The sequence below is a fragment of the Misgurnus anguillicaudatus genome, chromosome 24 (genome assembly GCF_027580225.2).
Source record: "Misgurnus anguillicaudatus chromosome 24, ASM2758022v2, whole genome shotgun sequence".
Taxonomy (NCBI): Eukaryota; Metazoa; Chordata; class Actinopteri; order Cypriniformes; family Cobitidae; genus Misgurnus; species Misgurnus anguillicaudatus.
Genome location: NC_073360.2, coordinates 3,979,755 through 4,006,656, shown reverse-complemented (window position 1 = coordinate 4,006,656; position 26,902 = coordinate 3,979,755). Strand labels below are relative to the sequence as shown.

At 40.2% G+C, this 26,902-nt stretch overlaps 1 protein-coding gene and 1 pseudogene across 1 annotated transcript; both read left to right on the top strand.

Annotated features, from left to right (window-relative positions):
• The first annotated feature begins 1,808 nt into the window (after positions 1 to 1,808).
• On the top strand, positions 1,809 to 2,982 carry LOC141361567 (serine/threonine-protein kinase pim-3-like). The gene is made up of 3 exons (XM_073863064.1): positions 1,809 to 2,145; positions 2,230 to 2,400; positions 2,862 to 2,982. The coding sequence occupies exons 1-3, from the start codon at positions 1,809 to 1,811 to the stop codon at positions 2,870 to 2,872; spliced, it is 519 nt and encodes a 172-aa protein (XP_073719165.1). The 3' UTR covers positions 2,873 to 2,982.
• Positions 2,983 to 18,390: 15,408 nt separating this feature from the next.
• On the top strand, positions 18,391 to 25,044 carry LOC141361566 (GTPase IMAP family member 9-like; annotated as a pseudogene).
• Positions 25,045 to 26,902: the final 1,858 nt, after the last annotated feature.

The window sequence follows — 26,902 nt, the reverse complement described above, 5'->3', positions numbered from 1 at the left end:
TCTGTACTTAAAACTTTTTTTAAAGACAAATTTTCTGTGTTTTAGAGGTGTATGACTGTATTTTAACAATTAATTTATGTTAAAATTAAAAGATTTAATGGTTTTATTAGGATATTTTTGTGTAGATTAACAGTAATAAACCGTAATTATAGGATAAGAAATTACCGTTTTCTTACAGTATATCAGTTATTTTCTGTACTTAAAACCTTTTTTTAAAGACAAATTTTCTGTGTTTTAGAGGTGTATGACTGTATTTTAACAATTAATTTATGTTAAAATTAAAAGATTTAATTGTTTTATTAGGATATTTTTGTGTAGATTAACAGTAATAAACTGTAATTATAGGAAAATAAATTACCGTTTTCTTACAGTTTTTTTACAGTTTTTTTCTGAAAGTATTTTTCCGTTTTTTAACAGAAATTTTCTGGCGCCCCTGCTGCCAGAAAATTACCGTTTTTTTACAGTTTTTTTTTTACAGTGTGGTCCCACACATCAACTGTGTCAACCACTGTCTGGCCATCTACAAGAGAGCAGCCACACCGATATTCTGGTGTCCCAAGCCCCATGATCCTGGCCAAGGCTGGGAAAAGACTGAAGAGGGTACTCTGGAACCAGTGTGGTCTTGTGGACCTATCCTCCCCACTTCACTCACTGGCTTGCTGGAGGAAACAGTCGAGGAGATGGATGGAGATGGTGAAGACGACGAGGAGCAAGAGATCGATTATGAAGACCTGGGCTGTTTCTCAATTCCAAGAACGCAAAGAACGGACTTGCGTCCTTGTGGAGATTGAACTTGCCAGGCACCTCGGAAGAACGAACTCAGAAGGTCGCGAGAACATAGAACGCACTTATGAGAATTGAGATGTGTGCGATCTTCCTGTTGGTCACCTGACCTCCGCCATTGTTTTGCCTCTGTCTTCTGGGGCGTAAAGCGATTTCTGCACTCGATGCATCCTTGATAAAGAACACATCCGGCTATTTTCATGCGTCCTCTGTTCTCGCGTTCTTGAAAAATGGAATGAACTTCGACTGTTAATGATGACGTAGAGCGAGGACACGAGAACGCAAGATCGCTGAAGAACGCATATTGAGAAACAGCCCTGCTATATGATGAATAGACTTCATTGCCCTTGACCTTTTGACCTTTGATTAGAATCACTTTTTTCTATTTCAGTTTATTCTAATGGGGATTTGTTATACCCTATATATACACATATTTGACTATATGAGTGGTTTTCTCTTTTGTTTCTATAAATATAATACCAAAATAACGGTTTGAATAGTAACTCCTTATTATGGAAGATGTTCAGTTGGACCAACATGTGACAATATTTTAAGTAGGGATCATCAACATTTGCTTCTTAGACATCCTAAAGACTGTAAAAATACAAAAGTTAGAAAACATATATCAATAGGGTCAATAGGGGAGAAGTTCCACTGATCCAAGGTCACAGATTTTCATAATTATTTGTGTTTATTTGAGTTTTAATGCACCATACATCATCTAATCATGACAATCCTCATATCTATCAATTCCTTATGCAAAGATTAAGAGAAAATGGGGTGGATTGTGTCTGTAGGATGTATTGTTCAGATTCTATGTAGATTTAAAGTTTACATTTTTCACAGCCGAATATCAAGCACGGTCACAAAAGATGGTACAAAAAATCACATATGGGACAATAATTTGCATGGGGAACATCAAAATTCCATTACTAGACACCTTAAGGATTACAAAAAACTAGGTTAAAAAAATATACCTTTCGGGTGCAGGTGAACCCCCCCTTCCTACCAGACTATTACTTAAGATGAGCGAAGCTCCCTTAAGCCCAAATGCAATCAGAATGTTCGAGTGGTTTGATGATCCCAAGGATGTGATCGTGATTATGGAGTACCCTAAGCCCTGCAAAAGCTTGTTGGATTTTATCATAGAACACTCATGTCCACTGAGTGAAGACACAGCACGTGTTTTAATGCGTCAAGCAGTACAGGCGGTAATCGACTGCATTGACCACGGCGTCTTTCACAATGACATCCATCTAGGCAACATGCTGGTCAACACGAGCACATTAGAGCTCAAATTGATTGACTTCGGTTGTGGTCAGCTGTTCTCTCCTGCTGGCTACAAGACCAAAAAGTATCGAGGTGAGCTGACTTTTTGTGTTGAAACCTTTTGACCACATGACGCTTGTACAGGTTGGTTCAACTCTGAACATGTCTTGCTTACAGGAGTAACAAGTTACTGCCCACCCGAGGTCTTATCCAACCCCAGATATCACGCCATCCCTACAAACGTCTGGTGTTTAGGTTTGGTTCTGTATAAAATGGTCAATGGGTGTATATGGATGCCATATGTCAACTCAGAGGAAGTCCATTTTTGGAATCCCAGCTTATCGGAAGGTGAGTAAGGAATTAGTGAGAGAAACGCACACATAAATCTCTGAGAGTGTCACATGGAGTAACAGAAGCTGAATATAAGACTTGTTATTGTCATCGGAGGTTTAATCTTATAGTAGCAATATTATTTGTCATGTATAAGTATTGTGTCACGACTAACCAGCTTTCATCTTAAAAAATTCTTCAGCGTGTCGTAGCATTATTATACAGTGTGTAGCCCTTGATCCAGCTGAACGGCCCACATTACAACAGATCTTGAGACACAGCTGGTTTAATCCAGAATGAAGGCAGGCAGGGTCTTCTGTTCATCACTGCTGTCAGACATGAGGTAGCATTACAGACAGAGTAGTCACAGCAGGTGTTGAAGGGATCAGAGATTCGGTTTGAGAGTCTGATCATATCATATATGTATAATAAATAGATCAATAAAAGACTAATTCTCTTGTTTTTTCTTCTTCCTCAAGGCTACACGTAAATGTACTGGACATCACACAGGACTGACCAGACCTTATTAACCTACTGTTAACGGTTTTTTATTTTTTAGTTATGTTAAATTGTATTTATTATTGTATTAATTTGATTTAAAGATACAATTTGTATTTATGTGCCGAAAGATGGCGCCAGATCAAACAAAAACAATGATGTTGTTTACTGACGCTCTGAAGCAGCGTGGAATTATGGGATTTGTAGTCTTTAACTTTAGCCATCAATCAGACGAGAACGAGAAATCACGTTGATGGATAAGGTAATCAAGTCTTAAATGTTGCGTTTGATGACATCGTTTATTTCATTATGTAAGTTTATATGTGATGTTCAAAACAAAATTGTTAGTCATATTGATATGACAGTATTAGTCCAAATTCGATGGTAAACACAGCTCAGAATTAAGTTTTCAACTTACAATGATTTTTCACATAATGTATTGACAGTACAAATCTTATTGTGAAGTGTCTTAAAATGACCATTTATATTGCTGTACAATACCTTTTGATGTGCATATCGTCCGCGGGAAGACGCGCTGATTACAGTCTACACACTAATGTTGTGATCAATATAATAGCATACGTTTTTTGAAGGGTTACCAATCAAAACAACTCACCCATCGCGTAAAACACAAGCAGGATCAGAATCTCGGTCTAGTTAAATGTTGTCGTGAAGCTCTCTCTATCCAGATAATGCAACACCAAATTGATCCTCCCTCGTTTTGTTCCAAACTCTTCTTGGGTCGTTTGGTTAGCCCGTACGCTTACAGGAGCTGACACAACCAGCGGCAGACGGTACAGAGATATCCATAAGTCCATAAGCAAGCGCATAGTTCCGCATTTGTCCACAACACTGGCTGCGTCCGAAAACTCAAGGCAGTGAGGACTTGTGGCCTCGCTGCCTCATGAGGACATGACTTCGGACTCGGAGGCCTGAAGGCCGCTCAGAGAAAGGCTTTCCGACGCACTTCAAAGGCAGCGTGTTTGAAATAAAAACAGAGAGCGCCTGTGTGATAACTAATCACATATTTGAAAACTACAATACTAATTTCTCGATAGAAATGCAATTAAAATGCTTAAAAAGTGAAAATATACGTTTATTTTCACTAAATTTGTGCTCCAGCCGCTTCCTTGGCCGCCATTTTATTTTTTCGAGCTCGACCAGTGTTCCCATGTGGGTTACGTCAGTAAAGGCGGTGACAAAGGGTCACATGGATATTAACGTCATTGACAGGAGACTGCACTGCCCCGTGTCAATGTTTTGAATGGAAATTTTCTCACGATTTACAAGTAGTAGAAAACATTACAGATATTGATAGTAATCAGCTGGACAAAATATATAACACTGGCCTAGTGGTTTTTACTGCAAATATCTTACAAATTGCACCTTTAAGCTTTATTACACTGATGTATTGTAAATATAATTCAAATCATGCATATGTTTATTATTTTAAACCAATGTTTTTTTCCTACGTCAAACTTAATACACAATGGTGTTGTTTCCCAGACCGGGTTTATCTTAGCCTCAGACTTAAATGCATGTTTGAGCTGCTTTAATTTAAAAATACCTTGAACTGACATATCTTGCATCAGATCAGTGCCTTTGTTTTGTCTTAAGATGCACACCAGTTTTTTTGTTTGTTTTTTTGTAAATTATGTTTGTATAAACTACTTAAATGTCCTAGTCCTGAATGAATGTAAACACTGTCTGGGAAACTGACCCTAAATATTACATTCACCCAATCCAAAACAGTCATATTAATAAAATGTTTTTTCTTGAATGTCTCATTGTTTAAATAAATCAAGTATTTTTTCAAAAACAGATTGTTTATTTGAGTGCAAGTACAATAAAAATGGGTGTAACACCCGTATTACCGACATTAAATTTATTTTAAGATTTATTTTTAACAAACAATTATTACATTTAAGCAGTATATTTTAAAATAATCAATAAAACAGCATTTTTTCAAATTACAACAATAGATGTCTTTCAAAAGTATATTAATATTACAAAAAAAGGCAAACTGTCAGGGTTTTGTCTTGTTCATGTCTTTTATTTTGAAAGTGTTCACTGCCATGTTTGTCTCTTGTTTCCCTGTTCCCTTTTGTGGCATGTTCTGAGGCTGAATCCCAAACCGCCTACTTCCATACTATATAGTATGTAAAAAGCGCTACTTTGCAATCTATATAGTATGGAAGTAGGCGGTTTGGGATTCAGCCTGATTCTTTGTCCCTATACAAGTCATCTTGTTACCATTGTTCTTTGTTGGTTATTATTTGTTGTAAGAGTTGTTTCATGTTTATGTTATGGATCTTGCTCCTTGTTTCATGCCACAGATTACACTTTATGTTTTCTTTTATTAAAGTCTTGTCTGCACTCAGATCCTGCCTCAACTCATGTTTGGATAACTACAGTTCTTGCTCCAACATAAAGAGACACAATAACAGTACAAACAGGATTTGTTTAGTGACCTCAGTCTGCAGTTCAAACATGTTCGTCCCAAACTTCCAACCTGATAAAAACAGAAGAGAAAAAAACAATAATAATTTATAATAAAAAGTTTTCATGTGCAATGATGGATGCTTTCAGTGGAGGCAACTTCATATCATATATAGCACAAATACTCTAAACTTTTGTTACTTCTGACCAAACACGACAGGGCTCTCCAAAAGTTTTTCCAAAAGTTTGGAGTAAGATTTCGTCTGTTAGGGGAGGGGCACTAACAGGTCCAGCAGACACTTGACCCCAAACATTTCTCTCAAGTTTTTGCTAGCAGTTTAATTTGACCAATTGTTTATAATTAACTAGCACATATAGAAATAATAACAATTGGTAAGTTTGATAAAAGACATAAATGTATTAAAATCTGGCCCCAAACAGCCCTGGTGGTGCTCAATGTACACCCAGGTAAAAAATAAACAAAGTGCTCCATTTTCGCTGACTAATTTTGTACATATTATTCTTAGAAGTTTTCTTTAGTACTTCTTAATATGATCTTAAAACATCTAAGTGTACTTAGCCTATCTGTGCTATTTTAAGACACCATGAATATGAATTAAATGTGCTGTAAGCATATACTATCTCTGTATTAAACCTATTTAGTTACCACTTGTAGTCAACTTGAAATTTACTACAAGTGGTACTTAAATACATACATTTTTAGCACATTTTAGTTCATGATCATAAAATCTCAAAATAGCACAGATAAGTAAACTTTGATATTCTTAAGATTACTAAGGAATACTTTTTAGTGGTCTATATTAAGTACATTATTAAAGTGTACTTTATTCACCTGGGTATACTTTACACATACAGTATTGCAGAACATTTGATGCCTTGATAGGGCAATAATAATGTAATACATACTCCTTTCATTCATTTCACAAAGCCTCTGGCTAAAGCTTCTGGTTGCAAAGCTGCTGGAGAGTTTTTGACTAAATCAATAATTTAAAATGAATTTGGGTAAATTCCCCTAACTATAGGTGTTTTCAGCAATATAAAAATATGGTATAAAGTTTCAGCTCAAAAATACACCACAGATCTTTCATTATGCGATGTTGAACATGTCCATTTGTGGCTGCAATGAAAAACATGCTGTTTTTGTGTGTTTCTTTAAATGCAAAATTTCCCAAAAAAGCTTCTGTTCCCCTGTTTCTGTTCTGTAGAGCGCTCACACATGTGCATTTGAACATACATCAAAACTTGTCTCTGGCAGAAGGCTGAACTACGCGCTCATAAGGTGAAGTCTGTGAGCGGTCATGGGTGGGGCGTAATCAATGTGATAGGGGATCCCCAACAGCCTGTTTTATGGGACTGTTGTGGTTTAAAGGAGATTACACAAAGAAGAAGAGATGGATTTACTATTACAGGATGTTTCTGCACACACACAGGCGACTCATTTTCGGCTAAAAATCTAATTTAGGAGTGCATTTTCTAGGTTCCTAACTTAACCAGAAGTAACCAATTCCTGTTTATTCCAGATTACCTGGGGCACGTTCAAGCGGGTGCGCAAAGTTTTGCTATGGTTTCCAGGTTGAATGACATGTTTCCTGGAATGGTACCGATTTTTTTCTTGTTTGGTGGGTGTTTCAGAACTGCAGATGTTCGCTTTCATTCTGGATTGCAAGCTCAGTGACTGTAACATCAAGTGTATGTATTAAATGTATTTATAACTATCTGAAAACATTTCAAAAAGAACACAAAGAAAGTCCTTCTTAGATACCATGGTTGCAACTCTTGCATCATCAGAACAGAGTGCTGCGTGAAGCACACATAAAAACAGGGTTCCCACACTTTAGTTAACATCAAATTCAAGGACCTTTCAAGGACTTTTCAGGTCCAATACCCTCATATTCAAGGACTAAATGTGGGGACACATTCCCAGTGAGAGCAAGGTTACATTGTGTTGCCTTTAAAGATACATTGTTACAGTTCCCTTTCGAGGGAACTTGGCTTGCACTGCGTCACTGCGGTGAGACTTTGGGGACGCCTCCAAGGGTAAGTTCGTCTGAATGTGTATATCAAATTCAACCAATGGTGAGGCATGACGACAAAGACAGGGTGGCGTGGGAGCCAGGAACTATATCGCTATCTGAAATATTGCCAAGACGGCGTTATGGGGACGCAGGAAGTATGGCAAGGGAGACGCAGTGGCTCGTTCCCTTCACAGGGAACAACAGTTAAATACGTAACCCGAGACGTTTACATTTTTCAAACACAACTATACAAAAAAGCATTTTGGTATAATGGTGATGGCGGAGTGGATAAGACACATGACTTTGGTGTGAGAGACCCGGGTTCAAATCCACTGTGACCCTGAGCAAGACATTCTACCCCTAGTTGCTCCAGAGGCGTGCAACCTCTGACATATACAGCAATTGTAAGTCGCTTTGGATAAAAGCGTCAGCTAAATGAATAAATGTAAATTAATCAACATTCACATACAGAAGATATAAGCATTTAGGCAAGGCAAGGCAAGGCAAGGCAAGTTTATTTGTATAGCACATTTCATACACAGAGGTCATTCAAAGTGCTTTACATAGAAATGAGAAAACAATATATAAAAGAGAAGAAAGAAAATGTAAAAATAATAGATACACAATAAAATCACAATTAAAACAAAGATACATGAGAATTTAGAAAGAAAATAAATGTGATTTTAATAAAAACACTTTAAAATGTTAAAAAGAATAAAACAGAAGTAAAAGTGACTTGAGTTAAAGGTGCAGTCAGTGTGAAGCAGCACAGTGCTCATTCAGTAAATGCAAAGTTAAACAGATGTGTTTTTAATCTAGATTTAAAAGTGTTTACTGTTGAAGCACATCTGATCTCTTCTGGAAGCTGATTCCAGCTAGAGGTGGCATAATAACTAAATGCTGACGCACCTTGTTTTGAGTGAACCCTTGGGATTTCTAACTGACCTGATCCTAATGATCTGAGTAATCTTTTAGGTTTATATACAGTTAGCATATCTGTCATGTATTTGGGTCCTAAGCCATGAAGTGATTTATAAACAAGTAACAATACTTTAAAATCTATTCTATATGTAACAGGAAGCCAGTGTAAGGACCTGAGGACTGGAGTAATGTGCTCAGATTTTTTGGTTCTGGTCAGAATTCTGGCAGCAGTGTTTTGTATGAGCTGCAGCTGTCTAATGGTCTTTTTGGGGATCCCAGTAAGAAGTCCATTGCAGTAATCCACCCTGCTGGTGATGAAAGCATGAACAAGTTTCTCTAAGTCCTGTCTTGAGACAAAACAGCTAATTCTGGCAATATTTCTGAGATGGTAGTAAGCTGATTTGGTTATTGCTTTCACATGACTACTGAAATTAAGGTCAGACTCTAAAATTACACCAAGATTTCTGACTTTATTTTGTGTCTTTAGACCCCTAGAGTCAAGGTATGTGTTAACTTTGAGAGTTTCATCTTTATTTCCAAATACAATGACTTCAGTTTTGTCTTTGTTTAACTGGAGGAAGTTTTGACGCATCCAACAGTTAATTTCATCAATGCATTTACATAGAGAGTCAATGGGGCTGTAGTCATTAGGTGACAGGGCTAAGTATATCTGGGTGTCATCTGCATAGCTGTGGTAAGCAATTTGGTTCTTTTTCATTATTTGACCAAGTGGGAGCGAGCATATACAAATTAAACAGAAGCGGTGCAAGAATTGAACCCTGTGGGACTCCACATGTCATGGATGTCCACTCAGATTTATGGTTACCTATGTTCACATAGTAACCTCTTCCTTGTAGGTATGATTTAAACCATTTGAGGACCATCCCAGAGAGCCCTACCCAGTTTTCCAGTCTATGTAAGAGTATGGTGTGATCTACTGTGTCAAAGGCAGCACTAAGATCTAGTAGCACCAGCACTGATATTTTACCTGAATCAGAGTTTAAGCGAATATCATTTATTATCTTTATGAGCACTGTCTCTGTGCTGTGATGCTGACGGAAACCAGATTGAAAATTGTCCAGATAGCCATTTGAGTTTAAGAATTTGTTCAGCTGATTAAAAACCACCTTTTCAATGATCTTGCCTATAAACGGAAGATTTGAGATTGGTCTGTAGTTGCTAAGTATGGTTTTGTCTAGGTTACTCTTTTTTAGGAGAGGCTTAATAACTGCTGTTTTTAATGACTCTGGAAAGGTGCCTGTGATCAGAGAGGTATTTACTATTTTTAAGAGGTCAGTTTCTAAGCAGTTAAGTACCTTTTTGAGAAAAGATGTGGGGAGTGTGTCAAGGCTGCTAGTTGATGCCTTAAGATGTTGTACTGTTTCTTCCAAGGTTTTTATATCAATTATGTCAAATTCTGGGAGAATGGCTAATTTCTGAGGTTGTTGCAATGATATCTGACTGATCACAGTACAGTATGAGGCCGTATTGATCGCCATTCTGATATTACTGATCTTCTCAGAGAAAAAGGTTGCAAACTCATTGCATTTGTTGTCAGAGAGCATTTCACTAGGAACTTGATTTGGGGGGTTTGTTAGTCTCTCTACAGTAGCAAAAAGAGTGCGAGTGTTGGTTATGTTTTTGTTTATAATGTTTGAAAAGAAGGTCTGTCTAGCTGTGCCTAGTTCTACATTGAAAGCACGAAGACTGTCTTTATAGATGCTATAATGTACTTCAAGTTTTGTTTTCCGCCACATACGTTCAGCTTTTCTGCATGTTCTTTTCATGTGCTGTACTGCTGTTGTGTTTCTCCAGGGTGCTTTACGTCTGCCAGGGATCACCTTGACCTTTACTGGAGCTATACCATCAATGGCATCTTTAACTTTTATGTTAAAGTTTTCAAGGAGAACATCAACAGAGTCTGCCGATATGTTTGGCAACATTGATATAGCATTCATAAATACCTCACTGGTGTTCTCATTTATGAACCTTTTTTTAACATAGACAGATCTAGCATCAGTGGCAGGACAGATCAATAAATCAAAGTAAACACAGAAATGGTCAGATAGCGCTTCATCCTTGATAACAGTAGATGAAATGTTTAGACCCTTGCTAATGAGCAGATCAAGAGTGTGTCCCCGATTGTGTGTAGGACCTTGCACGTGCTGGGTCAGATCAAAGGTGTTTAAAACATTTAACAGTTCAATTGCAGTATTGTTTTCTGCATTGTCTATATGAATATTAAAATCCCCAGCAATAACAAAATAATCAAATTCAGAGGAAATTGTTGATAAAAGTTCTGTGAATTCATCAACAAATGCTGAGGTGTATTTGGGAGGTCTATAAATAATTGTAAACAGAATGCGTGGTGTACCTTTTAAAGCAATACACAAATATTCAAAAGACTGGTAATCACCATGTAACACTTGCTTGCATTGAAAGGCATCTTTGAATAAAGCAGCTATTCCTCCGCCCCTTCTAAGAGCTCTACAGACATTTATAAAGGTAAAGTTGGGTGGGGCTGATTCATTGAGGACTGTAGCACTGCAGCTGTCATCTAACCAAGTTTCATTTAGAAACATAAAGTCCAGGTTGTTGGTGGTGATAAGATCATTAACTAAAAAGGATTTGTTCTTTAGTGAACGGATGTTCAGAAGTGCTAACTTAACAGTAACTGGTTTTGGCACTGTATCAATCTCAGAATGACGTATAATAGGCAGTAGATTAGATAGAATTGCTGTGCGGCTGGAGACGGCCTTCATCTTTCTATCACATGTCAGGACAGAGATAGGGAAAGCTAAAGGGACATCGGGCACCCGCTTGTTCTTAAAATATTTATGATTGTTACTGCTGACGTAGCGGGAACCCAACACACATCAGTTACCAGTGCTGTTTGCAGATGAGGGCTGGTGTGGTCCCTGACGTTGAGGCAGAGGTCGGAGTGCTCTTTCAGATGGAGGGGGAGGGCAGGCTGGGCCCGAAGGCTTTGGTGGTTGAGGAGCCCGCCGTTTCTTGGTTGATATTTGGGGACTCGCAGCAATAGAGTGGGAGAGCTTTGTTCCAGCAGATACCAGTTTCTCCATTTTCTCTGAAAAGCCCAGAAGTGGTGATGTTGGAGAGAGGGAGAGAGAGTGTGACGACATCAGCTGTGATTCTGGTGTTCCTGAAGGCTGGGAGGGAGTGTTATCATTCCTCGGGTCATTATCAACAGAAACGTCCTTGGGTGTTGATTCACAATCCAGCTGTAGCGAGGTCTGTGGGCAGGGCTCAGCCTGAGCTGTGTCTGTGAACAGTAGTTGTGACTGCAGAGTTTTGTCCTTGTCTTCTGAATGTCCATCCAGGTGCTGGTGTAAAATCCTGTGGTCATTTCCGCTGTTCAGTAGTGGACTGGCACACTCAGCTGATGGATGATGCATGGAGAAAAAGATATTGTCTTTAAGCAACCTAGCACCCAGTTTATTTGGGTGGATACCATCTGTGTTAAAAAGTTGACTTTGGCTCCAGAAGATATTGAAATTGTCAATGTAATTCAGTCCTCTCATGGTGCAGGTTTTTTGCAGCCATGAATTTAAACTTAGTAGCCGAGAAAACATATTTGTTCCCCGGGCTGGGAGAGGTCCACTGATGAAAGATTTAACTTTCAGTCTTGCAAGCGTTTCAAAAAGTTCATTGAAATCCACCTTAAGGAGCTCAGACTGCTCTTTCCGAATATCATTCTTTCCCACATGTATGACAATCCGACTGACAGACTTATGTTTCATCAGAATGTTGCAAAGTTCCTTGTTAACATCAGAAACCGTTGCACGAGGAAAACAGTATGTACGGGTAGCCTTGCTTTCAAAGTTTCTGATAATATTGTCACCCACTATCAGCGTGTTTGGCTCGGCTGCTGTCTGAGCGGAGCGCCGCTGCCTGTATGATATTGAGCGTCTGTTAGCTCTGTAAGCTACTGACTGATGTGATCTGTGTCCATTAACATTTGGGGATTCTTCACCCAAACTCATTAGTGCTTCAAATCTATTTTCAAGCCGTACAGGGGGTGGTAGAATACCAATATTGGCTACTCGAGTTGTACCCATATCTGGGGTAGATGATGCTAATGCAGCAATTTGTGACACTCGTGACAGTCTAATGATGTTTATGCCATCGGTTTGTGTCTTCAATTACTTTAGGTTTCTCTGAGCTCACTATGACCTGTTTATAAGCATTAGGTTCACAGGACTCACCAGCTTTATGTTGAGAAGGACCACGATGAAGCTCCGCTGTATGTTCTGGCATGGTCGGGAGCGCCACAAGTAACTTTGTTTCGAGAACCGCAATCTTTTGTAAAAGTCTGTGGCAGTTTGAGCAGCAGGTGGATTGAGATCCAAAAGAAGGCATTTTTTCTTCTTTCTTCTGTTTGAGTGTGGGCAGCTGTGTTGTCCTGTTTTAGGATTGTCAGCTGCCAGCAATAGCAGACTGGTACACTGCTATGATAGAAACCCCAAGTTGTTGAATATTCCAAATATCAATATAGTTCCAGGAATTTGTAGTTTTAGTTTGAGAGCCCAATTGTTTAGTTTGAGCACTGTGCTGAACTGCTGGTAGTTGAATCAAAAGATAAAAGCGAAAAAGCAAAAGCGCAAAGCACAGAGCGCAAGTAAAAGCAAGTAAAAGTAAAAGCGTCCGAACAGTAGCAAAGCAGGAAGTAGCAAAGGGAACAGTTTAGCATGTGTGCTTAAAAAGTCTAGAATTTTTATGATATTATCCTACACTACACAGGGAATATGGATTTTCCAGAAAACTTCTTTCATGAAAAAGATTCAAGCACTTTCAATGACCTGTATCTATGTATGTATATTTTCAAAAACTTCTCAGGGCCTTTCAAGGATTTCAAGGACAATTGGTTGGCAATTTATGTAATGACCTTTTGAAACAACAAAGAAAGGCAGGTGATGGGGCAGATGGACTGAAACAGAGAAAAGTAAAGATTTATAATGAACCATTGAGCTCTTAATGTTGATAAGAGAGAAAGGCATCCGGATATATTTATATTTAGTTTACTGTAGTCTGCTGTATACAGACATTAAACTATCAAACCTGTTAAAGGCGAGGTGCATGATCTCTGAAAGCCAATGTTGACATTTGAAATTACCTAAACAAACATGCCACTACCCAGTAGAATCTGAACTTTCTTTTGATAGACCCACCCCACACATACACAACCCAGGCAACAATGTCGGTTAGTAGACACGCCCCTTACACTACTGATTGGCTACAACTGTGTTTTGGTAGGCCTGATTCCCTTTACCAAAGTGTTTTTCAAAAATCACGCACCCCCCTTTAACTCTTTCGCCCCCATTGACGAAATAACTCGTTGATTGAGAGAGGGCACTTCCCTGCCAATGACGAGAATTGCTTTCCGCAATACCGCTATTATCCACCAGGTGGCACACTTCTGCAACTTATACAACCCGGAAGTAGAAAGAACTTCATGTGGTTTTTAAAGATCGCTCTGCATCTGATCTCTATCAAAAGTCCTTCACAAAAATGGAATTATCTCAACTTTTTGCTCAAAATTGGGTGTTTTTGAAGAAACCTACCCATATTTGAGAGGTGATAAAAAAGAAGGGGCCATGTCATTAGTTTTTCATCTCTAAGGCCTTTACTGGCCAGCCACTCAGTTGAGTACTTTGATGCATGTGCTGAAGAGTTGTCTTGCATAAAAAAGTCTTATTGAAAGATGCAGATTTTTTCCTGTACCACTGCTTGAAGAAAGTGTCTTCTAAAAATTGGCAGTAGGTCTGAGAGTTGTTTTTTATTTTCATTTTCAACCCAAAAAGGTCCAACAAGCTCATGTTTAATAATACCTGTCTGTGCCTGCCTGCCTGTAATGTAGAAGACACTTTCTTCAAGCAGTGGTACAGGAAAAAGTTTGCATCTTTCAAGAAGACTGATTATTTTGTAATACAACGCTCCATCACATATATCACAAGTACTCCACTGCATGGCTGGCCAGTAAAGGCATTAGAGATGAAAAACTAATGACATGGCCCCTTCTTCACCTGACTTAAACCCTATTGAGACCTTTTGATCCCTTCTTAAGCAGGACATTTACAGTGAAGGTAAACCGTACGCCTCTCTGAACAGTGTCTGGGAGGCTGTGGTTGCGTCTGCACAAAATGTTGGTTCAGACCAGATCAAGAAACTGACTGAATCAGTGAATGAAAGGCCTGTGACTTTTATCGAAAAGAAGGGTGGCTATATTGGTCACTGAGTCTATATATTTTTTTATTTTATTGTTTTATTTTTTTTATAAATGTAGAGTTTGTTTATTATTCTCACTTTAACAGTTGAAAAAAACAAGTGAGATGGTAAAATCTTTGTTTTTCATTTAGTTGCCTAATAATTCTGCACACTAATAGTTGCCTAATAATGATGTACATAGAAATATTCTCTTAATAAAGCAAAATTTCACTTTTACTACTTAAATGTTCAGGTTTGAGGGTTTGTTAACATTTTGAATTGACCAAAAGCACTGTAGTTGTACAATAACAAAAGTAATACTCAAAAATACAACTTGCCTAATAATTCTGCACTCCCTGTATTGTTTGTTTATATATTTAAAGAAAACCATTTTCTGGAAGGTATTAAAAATTTTCAAAATTTGACTTGACCTTATTCAGGCAGTATTAAAAATATCAAGGTTATATTTTCACAGAATGTTCTTTACATTATGTTATGTATAGAAAACAGTAGTGGAAAGTGGGGCACAAAATAACGCTTTTTGGCTTTGGCTCTTTCATTCAAAAAATATTTAAGTTAGATTCATATTTTTTAAACAAGCAACATGCACATCTCTACTACAAATGAACACTTAAAGTTTGTTTGTGGGACCTATACCATTATTACACATTTACATCAACAGTAACATGAGTGCAAATGTTACAACTTAACCCATAGCTGGGGTTAATTGTAATAAACAGAAGGTTCGATGTAACACCTGCTAAAAAAATTGTTTAAACACAAATAATTCAATACAATTCAGTATATACTAAAGGTGGATATTGTTTATATTTCTGCCTATAATATTGTAAATATCCACATATTCATCCATCTATGATCCTTCATCTAACCATCCTTGTATTATGCATGAATGCATATAAATAGATTTTTTTTTGAAAGGGCTGCACAATTAACCCATTCCCCGCCAGCTTTTTTTTAAAAGTTGCCTGCCCACATTTTTTGTGATTTACACAAATGTTTAACAAAGAGTTATTTTCTATAAATATATAAACATACAAGATATAAAATGAAAGGACATCCTATCTCTTTTTATCACCTCTCAAATATGGGTAGGTTTCTTCAACAATTAAAGAAGTTAACAAAAAGCTGAAATAATTGCATTTTTGTAAATAACTTTTGTTAGAGATCAGATTCAGAACGACGTTCAAACCTACACAGAGTTTTAACTGTTTTTAAATTATTTATCAGTTTTTTATAAGTTGGGTAAGTGGATAGTAGTAGCGGAATTATAGATTTGACTTACACACCTAACTCAGAAATCGAAAAAAAAAAACAACCAAAAAGATGAAGAAATTTACGTTCCTGCCTTGAAAACACTAATTTCTTTCCATAAAAACGCATCAAAACTTTTCACAAATTCACAGGAGATCATCTTCTGACAGTGAGAGTTAAAGACCAAAAGCAGACATTCCATCGGCTCTGTATAATATGCAAGTTTGTGCCTCGCTCACCCCTAAATCACAAAAATAACTTTAGTTGGGTTTTTACAAACTGGGTCACATTTCACATCCTCTTTAGACATCAAATCCATTTGATAATTCATATTGGGGGGGGGGGGGTTAAAGGTATTTCAACAGTTAAATAGTTGGATAGTGCTAAATTCCTCGACTACTGAATATGTTGCAGTGCAGGAAGTACAGTTGAAGTATACACACAAAACAACCAAGAGCTGACATGAATTCAATGTAACCAAAGAAGTATGTTGTTGTTTGGGTGAAAGAACCCAGCATTATGGGAACAATGGATGTCGTTTGTTTATCTGGGGGTAGAAGCAGAGTTGTGCAAGTGTGTATGTTAAACGTTGTCCTAGTGAGCTGCAACATGAGCCGCAGAGACGGTATGTAAAACTGCATCAGATGTCTGTTTTGTTGGCAATGGGCACGTAATTGCATATAATGTAAACAACATGAACATATAGTAAATCGTAAGTTATCCAAAGATAGTGGTAAATGTTTTGTGTGTGTTGCCTGCTCGTGACTCGCTCTGACAGCTTTTTCGGAAAGTAGTAATAATCTGTCTTTTATAAATCTGATAAAAAAATAAGACTCTTCGGAGATAAAAATAATGCATTACTCTTAGCAGAACAGCATGTGCAAGTGACATTTTTAAAATAAATCAGTTTGGTTGATTATCATAGGGATGTTTTATGACTACCAATCCACTATCTGAGTGAATGTGACAAGAGAAAAGCTTTTAAACTAAATTAAGACCTAAAAAAATAATAATAAATATACTAAATGCAGTCTATAATAGACTAAATGAGTTTTTAAAATATGGTGAGTCATGTTTGTTTTAGTAACGCACTGTTATTACTTCAATTTAAAGTTGTGAATTGGATTACTTTCTTTTATGCGTTGAGTCTTCATAAAGTTTTAATTTAGCTTTCAAAATATTTCTCATCCTCTTTTCTACGTTACATATATGAAACCAATACATAAAAATAAAACAAGTCCATGCAAGGAATTTATTTATGAGCAACCTGCTTTAATTCACAAAGGAATTTCCTCTCAAATGCTTCATTCACATTCACCCAATACTGTGAATCAGCCACTACTAAACATATAATTTACTCTAAAAATAGCTTTTTTTAAATATAGCTTCAAAGCAGGATACAAATGTGCACAACATAGTATAATTAATATATTTTTAATGTCGTACCAAATGCAATATATGCAAAACATTTTCCTGACCCCAGTTTACATCTCTTATCTCATGCAGAGAATGCAAATCAGCTCAAACCTATACAAAATATTCATGTACAGTTTATGAAAATAGAAAAAGATATGAATTGCCATATATGTTACGCAACAATATGTAACGGGTGCTTTAAAGAAAGCGATGAAGATGTGAATCCATGTGCAAAAGGTGTTTATTAAGTAAAATCCCATAAAGGGCCAGCAACCAAATCCAAACAGGGTAATCCACAAACAGAATCCAAGTACAGGCAAAGGTTCAAGGCAGGCAGCAAAACAGGCAGAATCCAAAATACAGGCAATGGTCAAAAAACAGGAACAGATACAAGTAACAGGTTTAACAGATCAACAGATATCAGAATCAGACAGGTAACAGGTTGGGCTTACTATGTATAATATTCAGCCAGGAACAGGTGAACAGGAAGTGACTTATATACAGACAGACAGGAAGTGTGAACTGTGACATGGCATGATGAATATCAAAATAAAAGTCAGAACAGAGCAGGGTATCAAAATAAAAGTCCAAAATACAAAAATACACAGAACACAAGTAAACACAGAACAAAACCATTACAGAACCCCCCCTCTAAAGGGCGACTCCCGGAGCCCAACAAACAAAACATACAGTCCAATAGAGGGTGGGCGGGCGGGCCAGGACCTCTTGGCGAAGGCAGGGCAGTTCAGGAGAGGTCCTGGGTCATATGGCCAGTATGGTCCAGGAACATGGGGCAGGCTAGGACCTGGGTCATGGGGCAGGCTAGGACCTGGGTCATGGGGCAGGCTAGGACCTGGGTCATGGGGCAGGCTAGGACCTGGGTCATGGGGCAGGCTAGGACCTGGGTCATGGGGCAGGCTAGGACCTGGGTCATGGGGCAGGCTAGGACCTGGGTCATGGGGCAGGCTAGGACCTGGGTCATGGGGCAGGCTAGGACCTGGGTCATGGGGCAGGCTAGGACCTGGGTCATGGGGCAGGCTAGGACCTGGGTCATGGGGCAGGAATAGACCTAGAACACAGGGAAAGGAAGGGTCCGAGCACACTTCGGCCTCCGCCTTGGTGTCCTCTGCCTCCTCCCTGTGTCCGGGTACTACCCCCCCCCAAAAAAAACTTGGGAAAGCTCCCAAAGCCCAGGGTGGCGATGTCCCAGGTGGTGGACCAGATGAATCCGAATAGTCAGTTGAGCCAGGTGAATCAGACAAGACAGGTGAGTCGGGCAGGACAGACAAGACAGGTGAGTCGGGCAGGACAGACGAATCAGATGAATCAGATGAGTCGGGCAGGACAGACGAATCAGATGAGTCGGGCAGGACAGACGAATCAGATGAGTCGGGCAGGACAGACGAATCAGATGAGTCGGGCAGGACAGACGAATCAGATGAGTCGGGCAGGACAGACGAATCAGATGAGTCGGGCAGGACAGACGAATCAGATGAGTCGGGCAGGACAGACGAATCAGATGAGTCGGGCAGGACAGACGAATCAGATGAGTCGGGCAGGACAGACGAATCAGATGAGTCGGGCAGGACAGACGAATCAGATGAGTCGGGCAGGACAGACGAATCAGATGAGTCGGGCAGGACAGACGAATCAGATGAGTCGGGCAGGACAGACGAATCAGATGAGTCGGGCAGGACAGACGAATCAGATGAGTCGGGCAGGACAGACGAATCAGATGAGTCGGGCAGGACAGACGAATCAGATGAGTCGGGCAGGACAGACGAATCAGATGAGTCGGGCAGGACAGACGAATCAGATGAGTCGGGCAGGACAGACGAATCAGATGAGTCGGGCAGGACAGACGAATCAGATGAGTCGGGCAGGACAGACGAATCAGAGGAGTCGGGCGGATCAGGTGAATCAGGCAGATCAGGTGAATCAGGCAGGTCAGGTGAATCGGGCAGGTCAGGTGAGTCGGGCAGATCAGGTGAGTCGGGCAGATCAGGTGAGTCGGGCAGGTCAGGTGAGTCGGGCAGATCAGGTGAGTCGGGCAGATCAGGTGAGTCGGGCAGATCAGGTGAGACGGGCAGATCAGATGAGACGGGCAGATCAGATGAGACGGGCAGATCAGATGAGACGGGCAGATCAGATGAGACGGGCAGATCAGATGAGACGGGCAGATCAGATGAGACGGGCAGATCAGATGAGACGGGCAGATCAGATGAGACGGGCAGATCAGATGAGACGGGCAGATCAGATGAGACGGGCAGATCAGATGAGACGGGCAGGTCAGATGAGACGGGCAGGTCAGATTCAGGGTTTTGAGGAACCTCGGGAACAAACAAACAGAAGGCAGACAAAACGCACCACAGGGCTATGGCGAATTCAGGTAGTATATATTCAAGAAGACATACCTCAGCGGTAGCTGGTTCAGGCATGGCGGCCATTTTGATGGCAGGTGCAGGGTGAATGATAGCCCTCCTAAGTGCTGGTGTGGTGGTGACGACGGCCCTCTGAAGCTCAGGTGCAGGAATGGTTGTAGCTCTCTCGAGAACAGGTGCAGAGACAGGCAGGATGGCGGCCATTTTGGGAACGGGCAGGATGGCGGCCATTTTAGGGACAGGCAGGATGGCGGCCATTTTGGGAGCAAGCATGGTGGCGGCCATTTTATGATCAGGCATGACATATTCAGGTTTGGGCAGAACCGGCATGAAATGGCTTGATGGGTTGTGTAAATTCACTGGAGGTGTATCCGCAACACCCACAGTAAATGGTGAGCCACACAGTAACAAAGCAAAGTCAATATAACTCTCTAGGGACCAGGCAGACATATCACGTGGCATACACAAGCGCGGCCATTCGTCCAAAGCATTATAGAACAGGTTCTTCAGAGTAATGTCATCAAAATGTACCTTGTAACTCAAGTCCAAAAAATCCTTAACATATTCCTCAATCGGACGGTGGTTCTGACGGAGTGCAAGTAGTGCATAAACAGGTTTCATGGTGCTGGTGGGAGATTACTGACCTTTGCTGGATTCCGGTTTATGGCTGAATATTCTGTAACGGGTGCTTTAAAGAAAGCGATGAGAAGGTGAATCCATGTGCAAAAGGTGTTTATTAAGTAAAATCCCATAAAGAGCCAGCAACCAAATCCAAACAGGGTAATCCACAAACAGAATCCAAGTACAGGCAAAGGTTCAAGGCAGGCAGCAAAACAGGCAGAATCCAAAATACAGGCAATGGTCAAAAAACAGGAACAGATACAGGTAACAGGTTTAACAGATCAACAGATATCAGAATCAGACAGGTAACAGGTTGGGCTTACTATGTATAATATTCAGCCAGGAACAGGTGAACAGGAAGTGACTTATATACAGACAGACAGGAAGTGTGAACTGTGACATGGCATGATGAATATCAAAATAAAAGTCAGAACAGAGCAGGGTATCAAAATAAAAGTCCAAAATACAAAAATACACAGAACACAAGTAAACACAGAACAAAACCATTACACAATATAATAATTCATTTTGAAAAGAAAATTGTACAAAGTGGTAGAAACAATTACAACACTGCAATGCTAACCTCCAAAAAATGTGAAGAATGCAATGTTTCATTGGTTAATTGTGCAATATTATTAAACAACTTGTTGAATTTATCTATATACATGAACTTGTAGTTATTGTAATACCAGCAGTGGCAAATAGCAATAATACTACTGTAACATTACAATATTTGCACTTCCTCAGACAGTTAGAGTTGGCAATACATACTCAGCCTCCATAGTGTTAAATACCGGAGCATCTCAAGGTTGCTGTCTTAGTCCTTTATTAGCCTGTACTGTACACCTATGATTGTATTGCAAAACATCCAACAAATAGTATTGTGAAATTTGCAGACGATAGTACTGTGGTAGGATCATTGACAGCAATAATGAAAGTGCCTATAGGGACGAGGTGAATAATTTGATCATGTGGTGTGAGAGAAATAATCTGCCCCTTAATGTGGGGAAAACTAAGGAGGTCATAATAGACTTTAGAAGAAATAAACCCACACATTCACCTGTCTACATTAACAACTCTGCCGTTAAAATTGTAAATGATTTTAAGTTTTTAGGCATCCACATTTCAGACTCCCTTTTATGGTCCTTACATATCAATTGTGCTATTAACAAGGCACATCAGAGGCTTTATTTTTTTAGGTGTCTCAAGAAATATGGTGTGTCAACTAATATTTGACAAACTTTTTATTGCTGTACAATTGAGAGTATATTGACAGGCAACATTACAGTGTGGTTTGGCAAGGCTACTTCATATGATCTGAATCGTTTGACAAAAGTGGTTAAAACTGCATCTAAAATTATTGGGGTTCCCCTAGAATCGCTCAAAAAAATGTACGCAGTACTAAAAAGTATGATACGGGACGTTAGTCACCCGGCACATAATCTCTTCTCCCAACTTCCATCAGGGAGACGTTTGCAGAGCATTCCTACGCGCACATCACGTTTTAGGCACAGTTTCTACCCACAGGTTATAAGGTTAGTGAATGATAGTGGGAGAGGAGGGAGGGCTGAGATTTGAGCATAGCTATCATGTTTATTTTATTCAAATGTTTTTAAATGTTATTTATTTATTTACTCGAACTGAACTAAACTGAGGTGAGAGAGAAGAATTGCGCATCCTGTTACTAGGTTTGAGAGGATCGGGTAAAAGCTCTTCTAGAAACACCATCCTCAAGTGCAACGCTTTCAACACAGACATGCTGCTGAGCAGAGTCACAGAGATCTGTGAAAGGGCTTCTGGAAACATCAGTGGCCGATTTGTGGCCATAATCGACACTCCAGGAATGGTTAAGATCAACCGAATGGAAAAACCGGTGATCAGGGAGATCTTAAAATCTGTCTCGCTCTATAATCCAGGACCCCATGTGTTTCTGCACGTCCTAACTGTAGGGAACTTAACCAGTGAGGAGAAGAACATGCATAAGTTGATTGAGAACATGTTTGGAAAAGACGTTTGGAAGTACACAGTTATTTTGTTTACACCCGAGGATCGTCTGGAGGGGAAATCTTCAAATAATGTCATTGCCAGCTCAGACAAAGACCGTTCGTAAATGCAGTGGTGGATTTGTGGTCTTCAATAACAAGGATGTGAAAAACTCTGAGCAGGTGAGTTAACTTCTGGAGAAGATTGAGACCTTGATGGCCGTTAATGGCAAAAGCTGCTACACAATGAGTGCGTTTACATGCACGAGAAGAGATACAACAGTACAGCTTAAGACAGATATGCCGTTGACTTTTCGAACGATTATTGTGTACTATAGGTGGTGTCGTCACTGCTTGCGAGAAAACTGTCTTCAAGTCCCATTTAAACGCAGTTGTCTGCATAACCGGTTTATTGATTTGCATGTAAACGCATGAAAACAGTTTTCTGTAATAAGCAGATTTTTGATAGTTATCGCTTATTCTGTGCAGAGAGAGAGAGAGAGAGAGAGAGAGAGAGAGAGAGAGAGAGAAATAGCAAAGAAGGAGAGAGAGCTGGAAAAGACTTATAAAGGAAGAAACATGCGCTCTGGAGAGAGGAAGATGTACGGAAACTAGCCGAGAATCCACGAAGACATAGATAAAAGAGCCCCAACAGAGTCTGGTGTCCCAAAAGTTCAACTTCAACAATATATAAAATAGTATTCTTTGGTGTTGTATCATTAATTATTAAAGTCTATATATAATTATATATATTGTGGTATTATTAACAAATGACTTATCTGTGAGCTTCATTATTTAAAAAAAAATTGTGTGTGCTCATAATCTTTAATCAAAAATACAAATCTCCTCCCCTCCTCAAAACGATCTCTCTTCACTTTCGTTCATATGGTATGGCAGGTGGGCGGGGTCCAGGAGAAGATCGCAGCGATTAGCAACACGACCCAACTTCAAACGATCCAATCTGATCTCGATGGGCAAATTCAAATCCAGCCCTGCCTTATTTCATCTCAAAAGCCGTTTCATTCGGATATACGTCACCACGGGGAAAATAAGGCAATCGCTACTTCCGTTTCATGGCAACTTTAAAGGTATAGCGGAAGATTTTCTCAAATTTTTGAAAAGAACCGCCCCTCCACTTTTTAAAAAAAATTCACATGCGCAACACTCAAGAAGGTCCTCACTGCAGAACACAACATCCAGGGGGCGAGGTTGGACCCAGATCCAACTCCTCCCACTTTATAAACCGTGTTCCACCGGAAGAAGTCGCAGTGCAAAAGCTGTGAGGCATCACTGATGTGGAAAATCTTTCTGCATGTTTCTGTCTTGTCTTTGTAGATGGTAACAAGTACAGCTTTAGTCAGTCCAGTAGCCAATGACCCAGAAGGCACTGGTACAAGATCATTACCAAATGGTTTCATTACCTGTGTAATAAATAAATTAATAAATAAATATTAATTCATTTTGACATAACACAACATTAAACAAAACATAATTACACAACACATCAGATATCACAACTCAATATAAATGCATGCACATGTATGGTAACCCTAACATGCAACTACAGTACACATACACCAGCATTCACTTCCTTACAGATTTCAATATTTTATTACATTAATGCCTTGCATGTATACTAGCATATTAAGTAGGTGTTAAAAATTTGGGAGCATGGAAAATAGGATTATGGCTATAAGAGATGATCTCGGTGTTTCTCGGGCGCGGGCGCGACCGCGTCACACGCTGGTGTGGTGGCAAGAAATCACTCCTGCCAAATAAACGTAATCTGGCAGGGGCACCGGTTGCATCTCTACGGTGATAGCAGCCCACGTTATATAGTCGGTGCCTTTCATGGTATTCGTTAGCAATCGCGAAAAGAGCCTCGCATAAATTAGACGTTTATGCCGTTAAAAACATTAGGATGACATATATTATACACGCTAGCCTGTGTGACGGGCAGGTAATACCCGCTAGTAGGGGATATTGCAAATTTACCCTGGAAGACTTTAAGGAAGAAAGGATCTTAGTCCCCACCTCAAGTACTTTAAATCTCACTGTATTTTTATACTTTATATCTTACTCTATTGTATAGTGTATAATACTACAGGTACAGGAAGTGTGGGCTTCAGGTAGGAGTATAGACACGGTTACCAATCTGAAGTGAAGATATGTGATATAAGGTGACTGTACCAAATCACTTCCCCACCCCCAATACCTAATAGAGTAAGTGAGATGCCCCTACTCCAAGGTAAGTTCAAAACAATAACAATATATATTTTTCTGACAGTTAACCAATTTATTTCTCTCTTTTTTCTAGGAAAATTTGATCGTCTTCCACGTTGGCAGAAGGAAACCGGCAGAAGGAAAATGGACAGGTAAGCATTAAAATGATTGAGTAATCTCAAATAAAAAAAATATATTAGTTTAAAGAGAACCCGTACGGGTCTCGGGTCAGGTCCCGGGTCTTCGGGTCTTCTGTGTAGACCTCTAAAAGGGGGTTATTTGACGAGCACGAACGATTTGAAGGCAACATGCATTTCCGTTGTCCTAACCTTACATCACTTCATCGTTCAGAAAGCGTCTAAATTTAATGAAGACAATACATTTCTCTCACAGAACGTTGTCTTTCCTATGCAAATACAAGTTCAGAAACGGTTTCAAGTTCAATTCACCTGAGAACGAGTTGTCACCAGCAGGAAGTGACCGTCTTCTCGTAAGCAAAAGGCGGTTGACGAGCACAAGCGATTTAAAGGGGATGCGTCTACGCGTTAACGATTCACACAAAATACTTTGACCATTTATTACAGTTTGATTATGATATGTATATTACAGGATGAGATTGCTGCTGTTCAGGAAATTTTACTAAAATGAAATCTGATGTGAAAGATTTCCTGGACAGGGCTTATCCTAGTCCCAGACTAAAATGCAAGTTTGAGCGGCTTAAATTTTAAAACACCTTGTCCTGGCTAATCTATAATATATATCGGTGACATTGTTTTGTCTTAAGATGCACACCTGTAGTGTTTTATGCAAGATGCTATGCCTCAAATCTCTTTCAAAATGAAACACCACAGTCACAATATAACAAACACATTTCAAAAGCAAACATTTGTCTTACGTTGTAATTGTAAACACCTTTACCACAATGCACAAGTGTATATATTTGTTGAACTAGTGGTAGTGGTAATCGTATTTGTTAGAATATATTTGTGTCCTCAGGTGTATGTTGTATATGTGAGTGGTCACAAGAGAGCACCAAAGTATTTAATATGTAAAACGCGTTTGCGTTAATGATGATGTTTGTCCTCTGTAAGCCACCGTGTTCTCAGTGTTCATCAGATTAAGTTATACACTTTGAAGTCCACTTTGCAGTCCAAACAAACTACAACTTGACAGAAGCAGGACTACAAAAATCCTATAAAGATCTCTTCTTGTGTGTTTTCCAGTTTTCTGTTTGCTGCACAATATATGAGTTCCCTTTCAGTCGGTCACTACGACGTCACGTCGTGACCGACGAATTGGGAACCGCTTCGCGGGTGACCTATCTACTTCGAGAACTATCAAAAACGCCAATGAACTTGGCATGCAGGTATTTGCATAATGCCGGCGCCGCCCCGCCAGGTGCGTATATAAGGCACAGGTGCATAATACCAAATCAGCTTTATTGCTTCGAAGCCGGCAGACATCTGCTCACGAGAAGCTATTCTAACTGATCTTCGTAGATCCTGTTCTGGGAAGAAAAGTCTCAGCTTGCTGAAGTTGGTTGGGCAAAGACACCTCAGCGGAGGCTCGCAGTGTTTTTTTCCACCCTTTCTCTCTCTCTCTGTCTCTTAATTTAGGACTTGAGTTCGAGTGAGTGCGTTTGCCTCTCCCTGTGTGTTTCACCAGCTCGCACAAAAGAGTGATTTCCCTAAAAGAGCAGCACGTTTGAGCTTTGTGTCTTTTTAAAGACAGCCACTCATTCGTGTCACGGTCGGGGTCGTCTTTTTAAAGATGGATTTCCGTCCGTGCTCCGTTTCTGGATGCGGTGTGTTTATCGCCCCCCAGGATGGCCACAAGCGTTGTCTCTCGTGTCTGGGGCTCCAGCACGCAGAGGCAGCGTTGCGTGATAGTTCATGCCCCATCTGTGAGGGCATGACTATAGCGGATTTGCGGAGACGGGTGTCGTTCCTCCGGCAACGGCCCCCGCCTTCCCAGTCTGGTGCTGCTAAGGGCGCAGCTACCAGATTGGCGAAGGATGACCTCCGTATAACGGTGCTGGGTCGGTCTGCTGGTTCGTCCAGTAGCTCCCAGCGCCCTGATCCGTTGCCAGCGGAGGTCCCGATGGAGACGAGCGGCCCGTGTTCTACGGTGTCCTCGCGCTCTGTCGAGCCTCCACCTGACGCGATATCCACCGTAACGTCGGAGGGGGGGTTGTCAGCCTCAGACGTCGATCCGGATCCGCTCCCGCCTTCGGGCCAGGTTGCGGCTTCTGCGTTCGACCCTGAGATGGCAGCCATGCTCGCTCGGGCGGCGGAGGCGGTCGGCTTGGAGTGGACTAAACCTCCCCCACCTGAACCGTCCCGCCTCGATGATTGGTTCTTCGGGGGTGCCAGGGCTTCTCAGTCCTCGCCCCCGGTGCCTTTCTTCCCCGAGGTGCATGAAGAGCTGACGCGGTCGTGGAAAACCCCGTTTTCCGCCCGGAACCGGCCGTATCAGCCTTCACCTCTCACCTCTCTCGAGGGTGGAG